The following is a 21,030-nucleotide window of genomic DNA, read 5'->3' on the forward strand; positions in this document are numbered from 1 at the left end:
ACTGAAACTACTGAAATGAAAAATAAATAAATTGCTCAATCAAGAAGTATGCACAAAAAATAAATGTAGGCATTAATTATTTTTTGATTCGCTTCTTTATTTATTTAGCTTTATAATAATTCAACTATTTATTTACTTTCCCATTTTTATTCTGCCATTTTATTTATTCATGTATTCATTTTTAAATGTATGTATTTATTATTGTATTTATGTATATATGTATTTATTTATGTAGGGCTACTTTTTTGCAAAATACAAAAGGGTAAAGAACACAGAAATAAATATGTAAATAAATAAAGTTAAAAATGAATAAATAAAATCGAAAGTAAATAAATACTGGGATCAATACAAAGGTAAATAAATCCAGAAGCGAATTAAAACAGAAATATCAATATATGTCACATATTTTATATTTTAATCAATGCCTACATTTAGTTTTAATATCATTTCTTGGGTATTTAATGACATACAATATATTTACTGAACCATTTAGTTCTTTCTTATTCTTAATTTTTTAATGTGTCAGTTTCAGTTTCAACTCTCAACACATATCGTCCATCCTTACGTAACAAAACACACATCTACGTATGGTTTTAGAGTCTGAAGCTCTCTAAACGGACTCGTTCTAAGTCAGAATTTGTTCTGCATTCTGAAGCGAGGTCTTGCTCATGACTAATTCACTGGTAGCTTGACACACAGTTTGAACCCACAAAGGTTCAACTGGTGAATTAATTATGAGCAAGACCTCACTTAAGAATGCGGAACAACGCTTGAAGTGTTATAAAGGGAGAATTTCTTGTGGTACCACCAACTTATAAGGCCCAAACTGAGCAATTCATATTAAGTTTACAATTCATGTACAACAAATTCCTTATTGCCTGGTAGCTTTTCAATATGGTCGTGCAGAATAAGACCCTAAAAAGTTCTTTATAACGAGTAATAAAGAGACAATATGCTGCTAATGTGCATGCTCATAAGCAAATAGTTAATGGTTGATATGTGTTTCCTTATCTAAAGAGTTGTTTGCTTTTTAAATTCACAAACTAAGGTCACCAACTACGGAAGCCCTGAGGGGCAAGAAGATTTTTGTTTTTCTGGTGCTCCATTTTCTAAGTTCTCAAAAAAAGTGTGTGAAAAAAAATGTTTTCACTTGTGAATTTTTTTTCTTCATCTGTCGAGACGAGAAAAATTCACGAGTAAAACATTTTTTTTTTCTCTGTTTGTATGAAACCCAGTGAAAAAAATAAGGCTCAAGTGTTTCTTTCTGTAATACTCATTTTGACCACAAGAGGCAGAAGTGCATCACTACTCGTACACTAAATAAGATAAGACTGTTTTTTTCACATGTCGAGACGAGTAAAAAAAAAAAAAATATTGAGGAAAAACATTTTTTTACTGGTCTTGACACATGAAAAAAATTTCACTTTGTTTCACATGTAAAACATTTTTTGACAACTTAGAATAGAAGCACCAGAATGAAAAAAAAATCTCCCTTTCCCCTCAGGGCTTCTGTAACCAACAGAAATTGATGCATTGAGCAAATAAGTTATTGTTGTATACTGTTAATAAAACTAAAATACTGATGGTTTCTATTCCTGCAAACAATATCATTTGATTTTGCCTCCACTCTCCTGGTTCGTCTCGATCAGGTTGCCCATTCCAACATCTTAAAAACATCTTTCATAAAATAAAAAAAAAAAAAAGAAAGTGTGCAAATCATTGAGGGTCTTCCACTACAGTATGAGGCACTGTCTCATAAAGGGTCACCGGGCGTCAGATGCCCCGAATGTCGATAAAAATAAAACTCTGTAAAACATCTAGATATAATAATGCTGCTTTTCTGTGTTGAGAAGGACCCGGACTCATCCTCCTCCGGTCAGGGCCGAGGGGCGCTCAATCTTTTGGACTATCTTCACTGTTCTCTGTTGGAAAGAATTAATCGGAAATAAGTTCTCCTTCTACGTATACAGCTAACTGGAGTATTTTGACTATTGCAAAGATCATGATACTGTATGACAGATGGTTAATACAGACCTGTTGCTGAGCCCGTGTGGGGGTCGGAGACATGTGTGATAGAGAATCGTGAGACCATAAAACGGTTAAGTGCTACAGCTGCAGGTTTGGGAGCCTCCGGACTGTTCGAGGTGGATGAAGGTGAGGACGGGGGCTCAGGGTTGGTGTCAGGTGAGGACGGGCGGGGCTCAAATGAGAGGTCATCGTTCCATTCACAACCCCCACCTGAATTCACACACGCAATTACGTTTATCGTGAGGTTAAACCAACTTTGATTATTCTGCGTGGCATTTTATTTCCTTGGCAAAACTCACCCTCAACTGAGTTGTTCCCATCTGTTTCATCAGAAACACAGAATGTTTCACAGGATTGAGCTTCAAGCTCAGCTTCAAGTTCAGGGTCAGGTTGCAGCTGCTGGTCGGAGATTTTTTCCTCGGAGGATTCCTGCTCATTGGCCTCCGTTTCTACGGAGAAGGTGTAGTCAACCAGCTCTCCTGTGGGGCTCTCCTGGAAGTCATAAACAAAAACATATTCCTCACATACTCTGAAGTAATCAAATAATCTCATTATCAAAAAAAAAACGTGTCATACCTGGTCAAAAAGGAACACCGTAACATCGTCAAAAAAGGACACAGCTTTTTTCTTCCTCTCCAACTCGTCACAGAAGGACTCGGTGATCAGGGTTGGCATCTTCAGGAGGCTGCGGAGGTGTCTAGCCCTGCTGCAGTCGCTCACCACCACCGGCACTGTGGTGAAATCCTCCTCACTCTCCTCGCTGTCCTCATCTTGGATGTTGTAGGTCCTCAGCTCTTCATCTGACTCGCTGTCGTCTGAGTCATCTTCATCCTCCGCCTCCTCCAGCGGAGCTCTCACTTCCTCTCCGCACAGCTCCAGCAATGACGAGGAAGTCGACAGGTCAACGGGGCCGTTGGATTCTTCACACAGGCTGTCCTGTGAGTCACATTCCTCTGCGTCTATGTCCTCGAAATCTTCCTCATTTATTCTCACCGCCTCCCTTCTGTCCTCCGTCTCTTCCTTGACATGATTGAACTCTGGCAGCTCTTCCTCCTCTGTTGATCCATCGCCATTTTCATTTTCTTTGGGGGCCTCATCTCTGTAGTCAATTATGGTGGAGTCAGAATTCAAAGACTGGACAGGGGAGCAATCTTCTGCTCTTCTGTTCCCCTCCTCATGGTTTCCTGAGGCCTCCTGGACAGTGGAAGAGGGTTCAGACCCGATGGAGGAGCTGAGCTCTGAGGGAGGTTCCTCTCCTGAGTGCTCGCTCTCCAACCCGAAGTCATCATCTGCTGGGGCGGACTCTTTGGTCAGGCAGCCACCCATCTGTGGAGGAAAGGGTGAGAGCATGGACAACCCAGGGGTGGGAAGGGGATGGGGCGAACTAGGGTCAGCCTCTGAGAGATTCACCAAAACACAACTTTTGATGTGTCTCAGATTTGTTAGATGATCGTCGCTGTTGAACTGTCTGGACGGATTCTTGACGGAGTCATCACCTCTGATGGAGCTCAGATTCTCAGCAGTGAAATCACTTGGATAGAATTTACTGCCTTCCTCTTGAGGGCTCCTCTCATTTTCAGGATCATAGTCTGAGAAGTAGGCTGAGTCCCTGTATGGGTTCTTATCAGTCAGACCCTTTAACTGAAGCTCTGAGCTGTTTGTGGAAGTGCAGATCCCTTGGCCTAAACCCACCTGCACAACTAGTTCAGGTTCTCCACCCAACCTCGGGCTCCTCTCACCACCCAGGGGATCTCCGAGCTCTTTGAAGAGAAACTCTGGAGATTCGTTGTTCTCTGTGTCGTAGCCACTATCCAGGGATTTGGGTAGGACGGGGGTATTGAAGGGATCAGGACTGAAGTCCTGATCACAGGTGCTTGCCATTGACGAGGACAGGTTCAGGGTGTCTACAGAGTCAGGAGTTCTCTCTTGATTCTTCACCGGACTCAGTTCCTCCTCATCTACCTCAGCGTAGTCCAGGTTGAAATCAGCAAAGATCCCTGATGTGATATCTGTGATGTCATCGTCATCGTCCTCGCTGTAGTCACCAAGCTCTACCAGGCTAACGCTGGAGTTCCTGACCCCCACTCCACTGTCCAACGACCTGGTGCTTTCTGATGTCTCTGGGTAGCTTCGCCTTTTGTCTCCCAGACCAACAGAGATTCCTGTTGAAACCCCCTCCCAGATGTTACTCCTCTGCTTGACTGTCTGAGGCTCTTTGAAAGAGGACGGGGACTTTATATAGTTCGCCTCGGGTATCATCTTAGGCTCAGAGTACAGTCTATCCCCATGAAGCAACAATTGATTTTCATATTTTCCCTCTAGTTTTCCACCCTCTGTCCCTCTGGCATTGATACTTGAGCTGGTGAGTGAATCAAAACTTCTTAGATTTTCTGCAGTTAAGTTTCTTTCCACTTGACTGGCAGATTCCTCTCTTTCTTTGTGATGCAAGTGAATGTATGAACCCAATTCAGTGGACTTGCTAGCAGCGTTATGACCAGAGTCTCCTCCTTCTGCCTCCAAGGTGCCACAAGACCTGGAGCTTTGGAAGGTTCTGGTGGTGGCCTTGGTTAAAGACCATAATTCTGTTGTGTTAGAGTGATCAGCATATTGAAGGTCCAGATAGCAGTCATGCCCACTGCCTGCTTGCCTGCTGTCAAAGCTAAGGCTATTGTTGTTTGCTGAACGGTTTGAGGTCCAGTTAGTGGCCTCTGCTTCAGAGAAAAGGTCATCCTCGATGTCTTCTCCTCTCCGCTGGCCCACCAGCAGGCCGTCGTCTGTCCCTACATCGATGCTAATGTGGTTAACAATGGGTATTGTCTTTCTGAGGGGATCCATTATATTATTGCAGCTCTCGTTAACTGTGCTGCGACCCGTGCTCGCTTCAAGGTAGGGATCACAGAACCCTAAGCTGGGGCTGCTCACTGCTTGTGACAAACTGCGTGGGTTTTCTAGAAGTCCTACCGGATGGACGAGGTTTGATCTGGACTCTGGCGTTGTATCCAGTTCAGACAGACAGGAGTGGCGTCGTGTCTTGTATGCTGATGACTGTTCACAGTAGACCGTGTCATCCTGACTGGATGAGAAGCAGTTGTGGGAATGGCCTAAGTTTACAGGACTGGTGCTGGATCCGTGTCTCAGCAGTGGCTCCATAGTTAGTTGGACAGTGGGGCTTGAGTCAGAGTCATAGGCGGGAGATTTGATGTTGTCAGCAGTTGCCCAGTAAGTACTGGGCTGTGCCATGGACGAACCAGTCCGACTCTCAGAGGACAACCTGCTGCTGCCGGCCTCCACTCCTGGGCTGTAGTCCAGCACGCTGTCATCCAGGTTTATGTTACACTCTACTGGTTCCTCTATACGAATGTAGTACTCACTGCTGACTGAGGGGCTGTGGGCACTCAACACTGGGACCACACCCGGGTGCTCCGGTTCATAGTAGGACGGGGATATGCCTGAGGTCAGGCTGTCAGTCTTGCAGCCCCCTGAGCTGCTTCCTTTACTGGAATAGTAGATATCCTGGTAATGTGGGTTCCCTTGGCCCAGCGGCCCACTGGTGGAGGAGGAGCAGTAGGGCTGCTCAGCTCGGGCCTGCTCCCACTTGTACTCAAAGTTGAGCCCATGGCTGGTCTCTGTGACAGTGAGGAGGTCGTCCCCTGTGTCGGAGTGGAAGCTGTCGGAGAAGTGCTCCAGGAGAGGGAAGGAGGACGAGGCAGAGGAGGCCAGCTCCACCGCCTGAGTTTGCTCTGCACCGGGGTCATCAGCTGAGGCAGGTGTAGGGGTCAGGAGCAGGGTGGTGGATGTCACTGTGTGGGAAGTGCTACCCAGCAGGTTGGGTCTCAAGGCATTCCAGCGTTGTTCAAAGTCTTCCTCGGCCTCGCTGGAGCCTTTGGCACACAAGTATGTGACCAGAAGGTGGACTTCCTCACTGCTGGGTCTCAGCTCTGGCTGCAGCCAACAGAACTGCATCACTTCATACCTGGACAGAAGTGGCAGAGAGAAAAGAAAGGATCGAAGTTATAATTGAGTTACTCTCCCAGTGTTTGCATCAGCTGGCTAAGAAGAACTTAATGAGAACTTAAAATTTTAAAATTTTCTCATGGATGAGACAGCACATGATATAAACATTAATGGTGTCCTCCTTGGCTGAGCTGTAATGTTAGCTAGCTTAGTTAGCAAGCCTCTCGTTTATGAGTAGATAAAATTTTCCTTCTGCGCAGTGATACTGAAAGAAAATAGTTCTGACATGAAACTGCTCACAACAAGGTCTGTAGATTATTTTTGAGTAACCTGGCTATGATTTCCGGAGACAGTTGCTGTTGAGTCTTTCGACTGTATTTTTTAGGCACTCAATACAAGACACGTGCCACATAGTGCCAGGCAGACATCTCGACGACTGATATCTCCTAAACTCTGCAACTCACACCAAAACATTAAAGGAAAGAGGAAAATGTTTTGATTCGGGGAGGAACTGTCCCTTTAAGAACATTGGTTTTTTTTTAAAATGAGGATAGAAAAAGGCATAAGTTAAAGAATCAATTCTAGACTAACAACAAGGCAATATAAAAAAAACCCTTGAAGTCAGCACTTTCTAGCAACAGTCTTGCGCCGTGCACCAGCCAAAGATGTATAGAGTATATGAAAGAGGTGCGGTGCAGATGCTGACATAGTTAGAAGATGTTTACATTCCTCTTTGTGTGTGTTTGTGTGTGTGTGTGTGTGTGTGTGTGTGTGTGTGTGTGTGTGTGTGTGTGTGTGTGTGCATGTGTGTGTTTGTGCTGCTGCTGGTACCAAGTGCATTTAATTTAGTGAAGAACAATTTTGAAAAATAAAAAAATAAAAACCCATATTTGGCTGGCTTCCCAGGTAAAGATGAATGAGGCGATTCAACTCTGGTCGATGCCAAGGGGATCATAAAGAATAGGGGAAAGTATTGATCATCTGCCCTTGCTAGCAAAGAGAAATATTGCTACAGTGGACTGGTGCACCATCACGGGCAGAAACCCGATTTTAAACACACGGCACGCAGAAATTAATTGGTCAGGGAGACTTTAAAATGTATCGTATGTGGTATCAAGATGTATGACATTTTGAGTATCAACCTGCCCATGTGTATGTACAGCATGTCCGCCTGAGTGTGTGGTATGCATGTCTCACCAGCGCTCAGCCAGCGGGAACTGGAGCTGGGGTTTGGGTAGTTTGAGCTGCTGCTCTTTCACAGCATATGTCAGCACCTGTCGGTCAGAGTAGTGTCTGTACGGCTGGTTTCCCAGCTCGAACAGCTCCCACACAGTCACCCCCAACGACCTGGAACAGGAAGAGAAATCATTAAGTGTGTTCACCGCTCATATCCGAGACGTGTTATGTCACAAGTATCTCTGTGCTGTACAAACATTTCCTAATAAAAGCAGAGGAGATCCCACGAAAACAGAACATTTTCCTGGATATGAGTCATCAACCCTCAAACATAAAACAGTAGAGTATTTTGTTCCCATTACGATATTTTCCTTTTTTATTAAAGTTGCAGTGTCTCTCTCTTTAATCATCTCACCATATGTTGCTGGACTTGGTTTGGTCCACGACCAGCAGGTTACCGTGGACCTCGTCTATGAGCTCAGGTGCAATCCAGCGCAGGGGAACCCAAATCTGGTCTTGTGTTATGTAGTAGTCATCCTATAGAAAGACAACAACAACAAAAAAACACACATTTGAGCAGTGACTAAGCGGTACAGTAAAAGGTGGTCATTAAAAATAGTAGAATGATCATGTGACAGTCTGACCTTGTATCGGCTGTGAGAGAGGCCGTAGTCTCCGATCTTGACTGACATTTCTGAAGTTAGCAGGCAGTTTCGCAAAGCAAGGTCACTGTCAAACAAAGGAAAGTGTTAAAAAACCATATGTGACCAGACAACTCTCTGCCACAGTTTGCATAGTTTAAGGTTATTTTCGTTTCTTATTTTTCTATAGTTTTTGTTTTGTCTCTGCTCTTCACACAGGTTTGAAGTTAGTTCGGCTCAGTTGGGAAAAAGTTTTAGAAACATTGTAACATGTCGGATTGTTGGGTTATTTTGTCAGGCCACTCTTAGTCAAACTTGATCAAACCACAACTGCACTAGAGCCTGACCGATGCTGGATTTTTGGGGCTCATGTGTGTGTCGTTAAGGAGTATAAACAGGTCAATATTCTCATAAACCCAGATTATTTATATAAATACACATTTTTTTGCAATGATTCCTCAAATATGGTCATTAAACACTGGTGACAAAGATACGTACATCATGAAGGCACGATATTTTACAGTTTAAAACCAAACTTTATCGTTCAAAATGACATGAATGAAATTGTAAACTAAAAAAGTTATGAAAAAAATTCACATCAAAGTTTCCCAGAGCCTCCAAATTGCTTCTTTTGTCCAACCAGCAGAATTAAAACCCAAAGACTTGTCATTTACTGAATGACAAGGAAAAGGCTGCAAATCCTCAAACACTAGTTTAGTCAAACTAGGTCACTTTGTTCTGTCTCACCTCCTCCATAAACAGGAAGCTCTTTCTCCTTGCAGCCACCACATGACTGCGAAACAGCGAGAGGGGTTCACCCCCCGCAACAAAATCACTGATGCTGGAGTTTGTGACAATTACTCAGGCAGCACCAGGATGTTGTTGCAGGGAGAGACCAGCAGGGGGCACGAAGAGCATTCAAGTGGATCCGTCCTTCCTAGGACATTAATATTGATGAAGGTAAATAGAGCTGAACTGACTGACATGCTGTACCTGTGTATGAAGTTGTATTTGTGGAGGTGCAGAAGCCCCGAGGCAATGTCACACGCCATTCTCTGGAGGATCAGAGGGTCGGGAGTCTCGGAGTCGGCCACCCGACAACTGCGCAGGTAGCTCTTCAGATCACCCTGAGGAGAAAGCAAATAAGGTTATGAATTATTAAAACAACAATGCACAAAGACAAGAAGTAAATGAGGTATGTGGGAAGATCTCAATGTGCAGAGATTGATTATATAAAGCGTGTCCCACCAGAGGGCAGAACTCCATGACCAGCAGATAAGGAGTGACCTCTGAGCATTGTGCCAGGCACTGCAGGAGGGCCGGGTGCTGGAGGGTTCTGGCAGAGGAGACAGTGGGAATGAACGCACAGAGACTGAACATACAACAAATAATACAATCATTCGTTTACGTTATGATGTGATGGGCTAAAGAGCTGTGCTGTGTGATCCCTGATGTCTTCATGAACTGACCGGTATGGCTGCACCTCCTCCAGGAACTGCATCTGATCCTGGACACTGGCGCTGGCCTTCAGCTCCTTAACCACCACCTGGGTGGTGCTGAGGCCCGCATTGACTTCGCCCAGCAGAACCTGAGAAGGATACAGAGGAGGAACATCAAACTCGAGGGATGTGGACAAGCCCAGGCGCCAGAATAAAATGTTGATATTTTTCCTACGAACCATGGATACGTTCGAATTTGTATGTGATATACGCACCATATAAAACACATAACACATTCACATTACATGTATATGAGCCGACTGTAACATCAGAAGGTGGTGGCTTTACAGCTGATCAAGCAAGAGATCACTGTTTGAGACATTGTTTCACAACACAGTCACCAGAATAAATGTTGGTAACGTATCCTGAAACTTCACATTTCTTTATGTTGCAACTTTATGTTTCCTTGGATTTACTTTTCCATTTTCATCTTGTGTTTTAGGCACAAAAAACACTTGGTTAGGGTTTGGAAAGATCATGTTTTAGCTTAATATACTTGTTTTGGTTGCGACAAACACAACTGGAAAATCCCGACTACTTGCCAAAAAAAAAGGTTTTTTTTGTTGGCGTGAATACTGCTGGAAATTGTCCCGAGGTCTCCCTAAAAATACCCAGTGGTTTGACGCTTACAAATGTTAAAACGCAGTCTGAAATGGTGGTCAACTCCGACACCATCCCCTCCACTGCCAGATACGACAGTCTTGTCATAAAACATGTAATGTGAACAGGATATGCCACGTTTTGTAGAAATGTCGATACGGTACGTAGCCTGTGACACACACAAATGTGAGCGTATCAGCGGTTTGCAGAAACGTACGTAAAGAAGTATTTTAAGCCGAAACGTGACCTTTGCTTCAGACTAACCAAGCGGTTTCAGTGCCTTAACTTAACTCGACCATTACACAACAAGTTTCAAAAATATCCCTGGTCTCTGATTGGGTTTTGTAGACAACTACAGCATCAAACAGCAACAAACTAAGAATGTATAAGAAAAATCATTGAGAATGGGGTGTGAGCGTATCTAGGAAGTGTTACTGCATCATGTAACGTACAGTAAATTGTGTGGAATTTACTGTGACTGTGAATTTCAGCTCTCCGCCCATGAATTTCACCACCCTGACACAAGTGCCAAAGATTAGCCTCGCTAGAATGAGATCATCATCACATTACAGTCGCATTCCTCGCAGCAGAAAGCACATCGGAGTACAGTAAGTACAGTAAGGACAGATGCAGTAGAATTGGTTATAGTGAGTAATAAAGAGTACAAAGGAAGCGTCTCTGGACTGAAAAACTAATTGTGTGTATTTCTTAAGAACAAAAGGGCCTGTCTTACCTTGCCGAACCAGCCATGTCCAATCTCCTTTAGATACAGCAGACTATGGCGGCCAAGGTCTGATGATTTCAGCAGCTGGACTGGAGAGGAGTGGAAAGAAAGACATGAGACTACTTTTAGACGGGAAGAAAAGAGACTGTTGTGGTTGGAAAGGATTGATTAAGAGAAAAGAAACGACAGGCTTTCAACATAACGAGCAGAGTAAATGAAGTAAAAATGGTCAGGATTTGAATAGAAATGGAGCCCGAGAGGGCAAAGAAACATCACAGTCTGAGTTAAGACGAGGAATAAAGTGGAAACTCCTCTTGGCCAAACGAAAAAAGTACATTTTCCTAAATCAAAAGCCTCATTAACTAAAGAGGAGAGATGGTCTGAAAGCAAACAACAAACCCAACTTGTAACTCGCCACAAGGAAGCTCATCACCGTCACACACAAAGTCACCGCGGAGAAACTAAAGTCGTGCACGAGTTCAAATACCTCCATGGATCCTCATGTTTCAGGAATGGAGATGATGAAGGTGAGCAGAGAGAAGGTGATGCTGACGGAGCAGTGGAGCGGCCAGCCACTCTGAGCACCGTGACAGGGACTGAGTCCGAGCCCCAGGCAGGGATGAAGTGCTGGTTCAGAGTGTGAGAACCGAAAACCCGTGGCCCCAGCCCCGACCCCAGGCGTCTTAGCCTCATTGTGTGTATATGAGCGAGAGCCCACAGTCTCAGTGTGTGTGTGTGTGTGTGAGAGAGAGAGCCTCGGCAGGATTTAACCCTCCGAGCCCTCGTGCAGCTGAACAAGCTCGCCACGCCGCCTCTCCCCGTCTGCACCGGGCTCATCCTCCCAACTGGGAGACACACAAACACACATACTGTCCTCTTCTGGAGCTCTCCAGCTGTCGCGCAAACACCGAAATCCATCTAGTTCCTATACGGACGACTTTTTAAATCTACAGTAGACTGAGCAGGATAGAAACTTCTCACGGTCGTGACTCGACCGACCGATCTGCCGTCGGGGTCCTGCGCGGGACGAATTTCTGCCCTGGCCACTGAGATTTTCTTGGTCATGTATCACGCCTGATGTGACCGTCACGCATGTCGGTAGTGTGCCGTTTGACGCGCCAGCTCTGCGTGCAGCTTCAAGACACCCAGTAGTGACATAAGGCCCACATAATGCCCCCCTGTCACCCCTGGACAGCAGCATTCCTCAGCCAAACAGCCACACAAACACTGCTCTGTCAGATGCAGAAAAGACCTCTGTCATACACACTCACCACCCCTCATCTCCAGCCTCCCCTCCCCACTCTTAGGTCCTGGTGCATGCCACCACCCTTCCCCTGTCTCTCCTCATCCCGTCACAGACCCCTCACTGTATTCGGACCATAATGCCAGTCCTCCACTGGTGCGTTCCACGGACGTTTCAGCCCGGCCTCATGCTCGCCCACTGCCCAGCCGGCCTAAATCAGGGCCATTGTTTGGACCTCGCTCACTCACACGCTCACGCTGCGTCTCCTGGTACCCAGTGCACCAAACACACACACACACACAAGCACGCAAACACTCATGCAGACACACACAAGGCCCATTCTCCACTGGAACGCTGGGCAGAGGTTGTCACGGTGATAACAGACCCACACTTCACCATCCCATCCCCCTCCGACTCATAGAGAGAGAGAGAGAGAGAAATTAAGAAGTGGTATTATCCCAAATGTGGAATGTGTGAGTGTGCATTCCCGTCCCACTCATGGCATTCCCGGAGACGATGGCACAATCACTCAACACATAACACAGTTTGATGCGTCGAGCCCCCTGCGGTGGGTTTGAAAGCTTTACATGACCTCTTGAATAAAAGATTAGAGCAACAAGTGAAAGGCGGGACTGTCGGATCAATGACAAACGTTGTCCTGTATGTTCACACAGATGTGTAAGTGATGCTTGGCTCATATAAAATACGCCATTCATGGTTTGAGTATCGGCTACATAACTGGTGTTTCTGCTCAACATGCAATTACTAGGCTCAGTTTGATTGTGTGTACGTCGGTGTGGGGGCGGATAATTGAAGACATGTGCCTGACGTCAAAGCTACGGTTGATTTTTTTGTTATATTTGTAAAAAATCTCAAAACATTCCAACAGTAATCAATAAATCAAATGCTCTGACAAAAAAAGATGAAAAACACAGTAATTGTTGGTGTTGCTGGGGTGTTACCTGGGTTTTCAACAAGGCTAAACAGATGTATCGCTAAAGCTATTAGTGAGCTAGTTGCAGAAGAATGGCGGAGAAAGTGCAGCTAAAATTTCCGAATGCTAACATGCTAGCTTCAGGGCGGTGAGTACTAGCAATATCGATGTTGTTTCCATTAATTATAATAATGTAAGGTGTTTTCTCACATGTGAGAGTAGCGGGATATGGTTAGCGTTGACAACGATGTGCTGCACCCACAGTACACAGCCCTTATCCTGTTGATCAGCAGCTAACCTAGTTAGCACAAAGCACACAGCCCCTAAATCGGAGAACAAGTGCACTACAGCAGCAGAGAAGGACTGTCGTTCAGCAGCTAAATCAGTAGCACAAAGCTCACAGCCCCTGAGCCCAAGAACAGAGCCGCTGCGGCAGGGACAGCCTTGTTCAGCAGCTAACCTAGTTAGCACAAAGCACACACCCACAGCAGTAACAGTAACTGCAGTCTCTGGCAGCTACTTTGCTTTGTTATGATAGATAAATGATAGATTTGTTTTTCATGTATTTAACTGACTAAAAAAGCCAAGTGGTCTTTAAGCAAACTAGCTGCTAACACATCTCCCAGCTGGCCAGCGGGTCAGGTCAAGGAGTGGCTCTAGAGCGAGACCTGAGGAGAGGAGGTAGACTCAAAATATACCTTGCGCTGGTTTCTCCAATCTTAAAACCCCAGCTCAAATATGTATGGAAGAATACTCAGCTGTCCTGTCTGTTCAGTTCTCGACCTGCACCTAATCGAATTATCGGTTAATTCCTGTCATTTCCGATCCTCTCAATCCTACAATTAGTCAGATATTAGCAAAGCAATGAAAAGGCTGCCACAGTTATACATTCCCAGCACTTCTAAAGCCAAAGTGTGCACAATATATACATGTAAAGAGCTTTATATGCTAAGACAACATATTTATCTGTGTGTACATATGGACGGGGGAATGAGTAGGAGACCGTTCTCTCTCCGACTCAGTGAAAGGAGACCATTTATCCATTCCTCGCCCTGCAACACCTGGACCAATCATACAGCCGTAGCTATGGAAGACAGAGCGGAGGCTAGTGATTGGCTGCGAGCCTGAGGCTGCCTTGTCCAATCGTTGCTCGAGCTCACATCCTAGGATGCTGAGCCCCAACTCACCTCCCTTCTGGCTGAGCATAGTGCAGCGCAGACAAGCCGGTGTGAGTCATGCAGGGAGAGGCATTCTGAGCACCCAGGATCTGGCGACATACATGTACATACACATTTTAACAGGCCGGCTGTGAGGCAGGGTGACCTGAAGAAAAACAAACAGCTTGCGACGCTGATGGGAAGGATCACGGATATGGAATACAAATGAAACGCACCGGCATATTTTGGACGTGTGCTGATGTTGGATTATGTAAGATTCACAAGCAACAAAAGTCCTTTTAGATAATATTATGTAGCATGCATTTACAAACACACACCAGGAATAATGCACACTAGGGTTAGGTCAGATTCCCGTACAGTATGCATGGCAGCTCTGCAGTAGGTTGGTATTTAAATGCATTACACAATGGACAGATGGTTGTCCCTTGATGAGAGAGACGGCAAGAAAGAAGAGACACATAATGCAAGATAACAAATGAAAGAGGCCACGTCTGTTCCAACTATGGTTGGCAGAATGTGCTCAGTTTTATCTCATCCAAGTCAACAAAGCGAGTAATGTCCGCCATGTGCTCCAGAGAAGTCACAACCTTTTTTTTAATGATATGTTAGTGTGGCAGAAATACACTCTTTCAAATGAGCTGCAAACTAATCCTGACTGTGGAGATGGAAACAGGGGCCTCATTACAGATACTTCCTGAGTCTAAAATCCTAATTTATCCCAGTTTATGATTACATTTCAGATTTTGGTGTTTTTGATTATTTTCCATGAGGATTTTCTTCAGTTTGGAAGTTTCTGTAAGAGCAAAACTCCTATCCTGAGTCAGGAATCCTTATGTTAGGCTGGCATAGGGCCTACACCCTGTCTGAAATTCAAAACCACCAATGTTTACTTGTCTGAGAAGCTAACACTGACGTTAGCCTGTTGAAATAGCTTACATGTTAGCCTATTAGCTTCAATTTTCACGGACCATGTTTAAATGGTTATATAGCTTAGCTCTCCTCCACCAACATGCATCAGAGATAAAAATGAATGCCTGTAATTTCTTGTCCATTATAGCAAGCTAGCTAGCAAGTGACAAGACAGCCGTTGTCATGGATACAGGCAGAAAAAGGAGATGTTTTCTCTATCTTTGAAACTTAAGTTAAAATAAGATAAAGTGATTTTTTTTTTTCTGTAATGAGGCCGCTGCGTGGTCATCAAGTCCAAGTGGCTATAAAAGTGTCAAGAGGTGTTTTGCGTTTATTGGTGTGGTGTAGTTTCTTACTGGATCGGCCCGGCTGCTTGGAGACAGGCAGGGAGACCTCCGTGAGGGGAAGGATGTAGACCTCGGGGCCGTTCTGGGAGGAAGGCGAGGCCAGGGCGGAGAGATCTGCCTGGTACTCCTCTCCCTCTGTGTTTTCAAACTCCTGGTGCAAAGACACACGCTGGGATTAGTCATCCACTCGCAGCCATCCGAACACTGAGATAGTGGGAGACAATGGCTCAACTGTGAAGGCATTCAAATGCACCGAGGCACGCCCACCTAGCCATATACATAAGTCATGTACATTGTAGGGGTTGCATTGTGTGAGTCACTGCAAAGACGCTGTAGGGGGAGCAACACTAATGTCCGTGTTCAAACTGTGAACACAAAGCCTTCATTCTTTACTTCTGTCTTCCTCATATACACTCACATATACAAACAAATCATGAAAAAAACTTCATAAAACTGCACTTTACATACTTGATATACTCCAAGCAAGAACACACACACACAGTTAAAGTCTTTTTCTTTTTACTTGGATCAAGTAAAAAATATAGTTTGCCATTTATTTTAACCCACGAGGACTTCTTGTTCTTGAAGGATGAGCTAGTTTTGGAAAAACAACATCACAACTTGCATCATGTCATAAATATCTGAGAGGAACACCGGTGAGCTACATGATTTTAAATTGCGCCGGTACATCTGTCGGTACATTTACACTAGTACATCGTGAGCCAGTGTTTTTCTCATCTTCATCCTGAAAAATGATTTATTACACAACAATGTACCTGCTCTGTAGCGTGATAAATAATAATAGCAACAGGACCAGAACTGCCTGTTTAACGTTCACAAACGCCATGTTACTGCAAAATCTGTCCCCTGACTGCAGACTCACCACTGCCTCTCTGCTGCGGAGTGCTGGAATATAACTGAGTACATTGTGTGTACAAATTTGAGTTACTTGTACTTCAGTTGAGTATTTCCATTTTGTAGAACTTCATACTTCTACTCAACTACATCTCAAAGGAAAATATTGTACTTTTTATTCCACTTTAGTAGCTCGTTTCTTTTCAGATTTCACGTTTTCATACCATTTCTGTCCAGGGAAAATAAAAGTATCACCAGATGGCTGAAAACATACTCTTACTCGAGTACATGTTTGAATGCAGGACTTACTGCAGGACTATTTTCACAGTGTGGTGTTGGTATTAGTAGTTTTACCTCAGGGATCTCAATACTTCTTCCCCCGCTGCTACTAAGATGGATGAGGAACGAGAGGGAGTGGAAAAAGCAGTGACCTTCTCTATTTCCATCCCTGCACACAATATCCCACCTCCTCTGCTATGTTTGTCTGCTTCATCCCTTCTACCCTTCATTCTGCCCCCATCCATTATTGCTCCCCGGTCCACTGCAGTGTCCTTGCTCTCCCTAACTGTTGAAGTTTGTCCCTACAGCGCACCGTCTCTCTACAAACCTCCATACAGTACAGCACGTCTGTTAGATGCTTTGCAGATTCAAGAGAAAAATATTGCATTGTCCTTCATGCAGCCTCAAAAAAATTGAATCTGTCTTCATTCATGCAAGTAGCTGTTATTTAGTGCTCAAAAACATAGACGTGGCTCAACCTTCTGGCTATAAATGCCAGGAAATAAGAGCAAAGTAGTGGAAGTTACGCAGCCAAAGGAAACGGTACATTAACATTAAACTAGACAAATTGCATCATCTGCAGCACGAGGCAGATCACACAGTAGATTAGCGGAGTTATCGTCAGTGTGAGTCAAAGATTTAAGAGCGTAAACAACTCCACCAGCTGATATGAGATCCCACAATTGCATTATTCTTACATATTTATATCCTCTTGTTATGAGCTTTTAATTCTTTGTCCGTACAGCTTTTGTTCAGCAGATGCACAGTTCGCAGGGTGAAACCTAAAATCCTTCATATAAAGATTTATTCACCAACTCTGGGCTGAGTTGTGTTGAATGAGATCTAATATTATTGAGAAAACTGACAACACAAATCCTATTTTATGAATATTTGGAGCTCCGATTCAAAGATCCAACTACATTTTTAAGTTTAACCTCTTTTCCTACAGTAAAGGCAGATTGCACAGTGTCATGGCTGTAGAAGAATAAAGCCATCTGTGTGTACACAATGATTCGTTTTCACCATGCCTGCATTCGGCCTGCAACCGGGCTGGATTTTCCCTTGTGTAACCAAAACAGGAAGAGGCTTTGTTTGAACCGGTCGCTATCCAGGAGGCGCTGGAACAACTGGAGTAACTGTGGAGAAACTCTACACTGCATCACCCACGGTCGAGCGACGGTGTTGTGTCAGAGTCTGTTCCCCTGCTGATGTGTGTCCTCCCTGAGCACCAGGACTTGAGACGGTCCAGAAGCAGCATTCTTTCTACTGGATCAGTACGTAACAAAACCTGCCTGCTTATTAATACGACCTGGTGTTTTTACTTCGTTTCCGCTTTAATTAATTGTCTTTATTCAACGCAAACACTGCGAGTGAGGTAACACGCCTGACTTCACTCTCTGCAATAACATTAAAAAACTATTACAGTAAAAACACTATAATTTTACTGCCACCAGTAGCTGCAATTACAAAGATCTTCTGTATATTTATTCAGATTATATAAGAACTTACATATAGCAGGTCCTTAAAGGTGCAGTACGTGGAGAAACATAGTTAACTGTCACGTTGGAGTCCCTCCTGATGCCGTCCCACCACAGGAAGCAACATCCCCATACCAGTTCAATTCAATCTTGTTAGCAGTTTTCTAAGACGGTTGGCAGTAGCGCTCAGCTCACAAGCATCCATGCATCCATCCATCCATCCATCCATCCATCCATCCACTGGCTAATGAACTGTTACCTCTAACAAGCCTATCTGCCACCTGCAGCCACCACGGAGGTAAAGAAAGGAGCTAAAAGTGAGGAGAAAAGAGGAGGAGATCAGAAGGCAGGAGAGCAGGAGAGAGGGTTAACATGAAATATTTGAATGGCTTATTGTGTGTGTGTGGTTGTGTGTGTGCGTGTGTGTTTACATGTGTGTATAGGAATGTGTGTACGTGTGTTTCTCATTGAGGAGAACCATCTGCCACTCTCCTCAGAGCGAAGTGTGAAAGCGAGCACCTGGCTGTGAGTCAGCGTTGCATAGCTCCCCGGAGAGCCTTCGGTTTAGAAAGCACTTAATACCCAGCCTCACACTACGCTCCAGTAAGAGCTCGCCGCCGATGGAGAGGAATAATGAAGCTTTTTTTTTTTTTTTTCTTTGGACGGTGCAGCGGTGTGAATTTGCAGTCCCACACGAACGCTCACCTTAACAAGTGAGCTGCTGAGTGATGAGCCGCTGCCAAACAGAGGGAAACAGAGCGTAGAGGGCCTTTAAACCATTATGTGATGTTTGCTGCCAAGCTAAGAGAGAAAGATGAAGACTTGATGCTCAAAGATTAAAATATATCAACCGCTGTACCAGCTCATCTTGTCTGGAACTACAATGAGCTACGATTGCCGGGTGTGGATACCAGGTTTTGAAAACTGATGCCAATACCTGTACCGATTCTGCTATCAGTGGTATCGGTCGTGCTAATACCTGCTATTGGGTACAGATACCAGTATACAGTATGTAGTGTCAGGTCATACAGAGTACAACATGTCCAGTAGCATTTTTGTTTCCCTTCCAATATCTGGGGCCAGTTGCATAAACCCAGTTTAAGAAGGCTCAGGTTAGACTAACCTATATTAAGCCTGCCCGTTACATAAATATTGAGTCTAACTTTGGGGCTTGAGGTGAGAGCTTTGTTGCTATGGCAACAAGGGTAAAAAAGGACAAGAGAGGAGCAGATTTTACATCGTTGAGAGTGAAACTTCCCTCAGGACAAGATCGAAAAATGTTCTGTTTTTTGGAAAGAGCCAGAAGAGACCTTCTATTCAGTTATATAAAGAAATTAGCAACACCTTATATAAAGTAATAGTGTTATCTCAGTCTATTTTTTACAACTCAGGTGCTACAAGGAAACATTTGGGACGCAGCAGGGAGCGAGCTGAGTTCAGGAGCTCATAGATTCAGTACTTGTAGATACCTGATCCAGCATTTTAGGCTGTATTGGAGGTAACATTACATACTCTGGGTTTCATAACTGTCGCACTCAAGCGTCCTTGACCATGAAATGCAGCTGTATCCTGACTGATCTTGCACCTTTTTCTCTCTGATGACAGGGTGCTGAAGGACGGTATCTCTGCGGGGAATCGATAGTGTCGTATTTGTTTGTCGACCGGGCGAATCAGCCGTTGTCTGATGCTGTTTTGGCAGTTGGAGGCTTCACTTCTGTCATGTCACAGTAAAAAGCAGCCAAAGGAAAGCAGACACAGGCCGAGACTCCTGCAGGTTATTAGAATACTTTTTTTTCCCCCCATAATGAGGCGATCTGGTGTGAGACAGACGTGGACAAACAAAAACTTCTTAATGATGCCTCTCTATGCTGTGCTCATTAGTGACACTGTTATCCCTGCAGCATCCACCTACCACAGGCTGTTCCCAACGCTGGAGCAAAGACCTGAGAGTCTAATCAACAACAAAAAATCCAAAAGGTTGTTTTCTTTCCCTTTTAACCACGATATTCCAGCAACCTATAGGGGCAAAGAAACACTGTGTATTCAAATTGAAAAGTGATTTGCATAAGTAATCCTAACAGACGTCTCTGCCGTTCAGTCGGGGCTTTAATTTATCCGTTCTGCAGCTGAAGGAGTTAGGCACATTAAAATGCATGACCAAAAAAATGAGCAGAACGTTAATGGGGAAACTTGTAACGACGAGGAGCAGCCGACACAGCGACTGTGGAGCTTCTCCTCCCACTCCCTCTCCATATGCCCCCCACCCCCGCCTGTGTCAGCCTCCGTTAGCCCTCATCAGACGCTCGGCTCGGCAACGATGTTTGACACAGCGCGGCTGAGTCATGCCGGCAGCTGAGGGCGACACTGAGACAATGTGTGCCAGCCCCGGGATGGGTGAGGGGTATCGGTCGCATCACTTTGCACACAATGAGGCGATGAGTCAGTGCCGAAGTATGAATACAATCACCATCCTGACATCTACAGAGAGGAAATATTTACACGGGAATGTTTCCTCTAACAAGTCAGACGGAAAATTAAATGCAGCAACTATTTTGGTTAAGAGGATGATCATTTCAGTCTTTTATTGAAGCAAAAATTCAAATTTGCTGCGTCTCAAATATGAAGATTTTTCCCTGTTTTTCATTGGAAAGAAAAAACTGAAGTGAACACAAAGTGATCGTGTCAGTCAGCCATTTGTTTCTCAGGGTTTGCAATGCACCCAAGAAATCTGGGAATCATTTTTGATTAGCAACATCAACAAAATCATCTGTCGCAGCAGGATTATTGCCAGGCCCTGGCGATCCCTCCTTTCATTCAGCAATGCGCAAACTGTCACTGTTACTGTCACACTGATACCTTCAAAGTATTAGTTCATCTTCTGTTATTCTTATAAGTAACTCCATGACCAGGAATCTCCTGTTTCCTTCCTTGTGCACACACAGTTTGTTCTCTCCCCACCACCTCCAGCAGGCGGCGGCAGCGAGCTCACCTTGAAGCCGATGTCGCCCTTCTTGCAGCAGAGGCAGGCCAGCATGAGGAAGACGAAGGTGAAGAGGCCGGAGAAGGAGACGGCCACCACCGCCAGGGATGAAGGCCACGACAGCTCGCTCAGCGGAGCACCATCTGCAAACACCACAGGATGATCGTGTTAAAAGGGGCGGGACAGTACGGAGATCAGTGGGCAA

At 44.7% G+C, this 21,030-nt stretch overlaps 1 protein-coding gene across 1 annotated transcript in view; it reads right to left on the reverse strand.

Moving 5' to 3' along the window:
* Positions 1-2,023: 2,023 nt before the first annotated feature.
* aatka (apoptosis-associated tyrosine kinase a) overlaps positions 2,024-21,030 on the reverse strand; it is a 36,525-nt gene continuing 17,518 nt past the window's right edge. Inside the window, exons 5-17 of the mRNA XM_073495022.1 lie at positions 20,835-20,968; positions 15,243-15,384; positions 10,632-10,711; positions 9,269-9,387; positions 9,048-9,135; positions 8,793-8,926; positions 7,803-7,887; positions 7,574-7,695; positions 7,180-7,329; positions 4,304-6,001; positions 2,605-4,219; positions 2,328-2,520; positions 2,024-2,238 (exon numbers count right to left, since the gene is read on the reverse strand). Of these exons, the coding sequence (XP_073351123.1) occupies positions 2,024-2,238; positions 2,328-2,520; positions 2,605-4,219; positions 4,304-6,001; positions 7,180-7,329; positions 7,574-7,695; positions 7,803-7,887; positions 8,793-8,926; positions 9,048-9,135; positions 9,269-9,387; positions 10,632-10,711; positions 15,243-15,384; positions 20,835-20,968 (4,775 nt within the window). The remainder of the gene's footprint in view (positions 2,239-2,327; positions 2,521-2,604; positions 4,220-4,303; positions 6,002-7,179; positions 7,330-7,573; positions 7,696-7,802; positions 7,888-8,792; positions 8,927-9,047; positions 9,136-9,268; positions 9,388-10,631; positions 10,712-15,242; positions 15,385-20,834; positions 20,969-21,030) is intronic.

This window comes from Pagrus major, chromosome 23, assembly GCF_040436345.1.
Source record: "Pagrus major chromosome 23, Pma_NU_1.0".
NCBI lineage: Eukaryota > Metazoa > Chordata > Actinopteri > Spariformes > Sparidae > Pagrus > Pagrus major.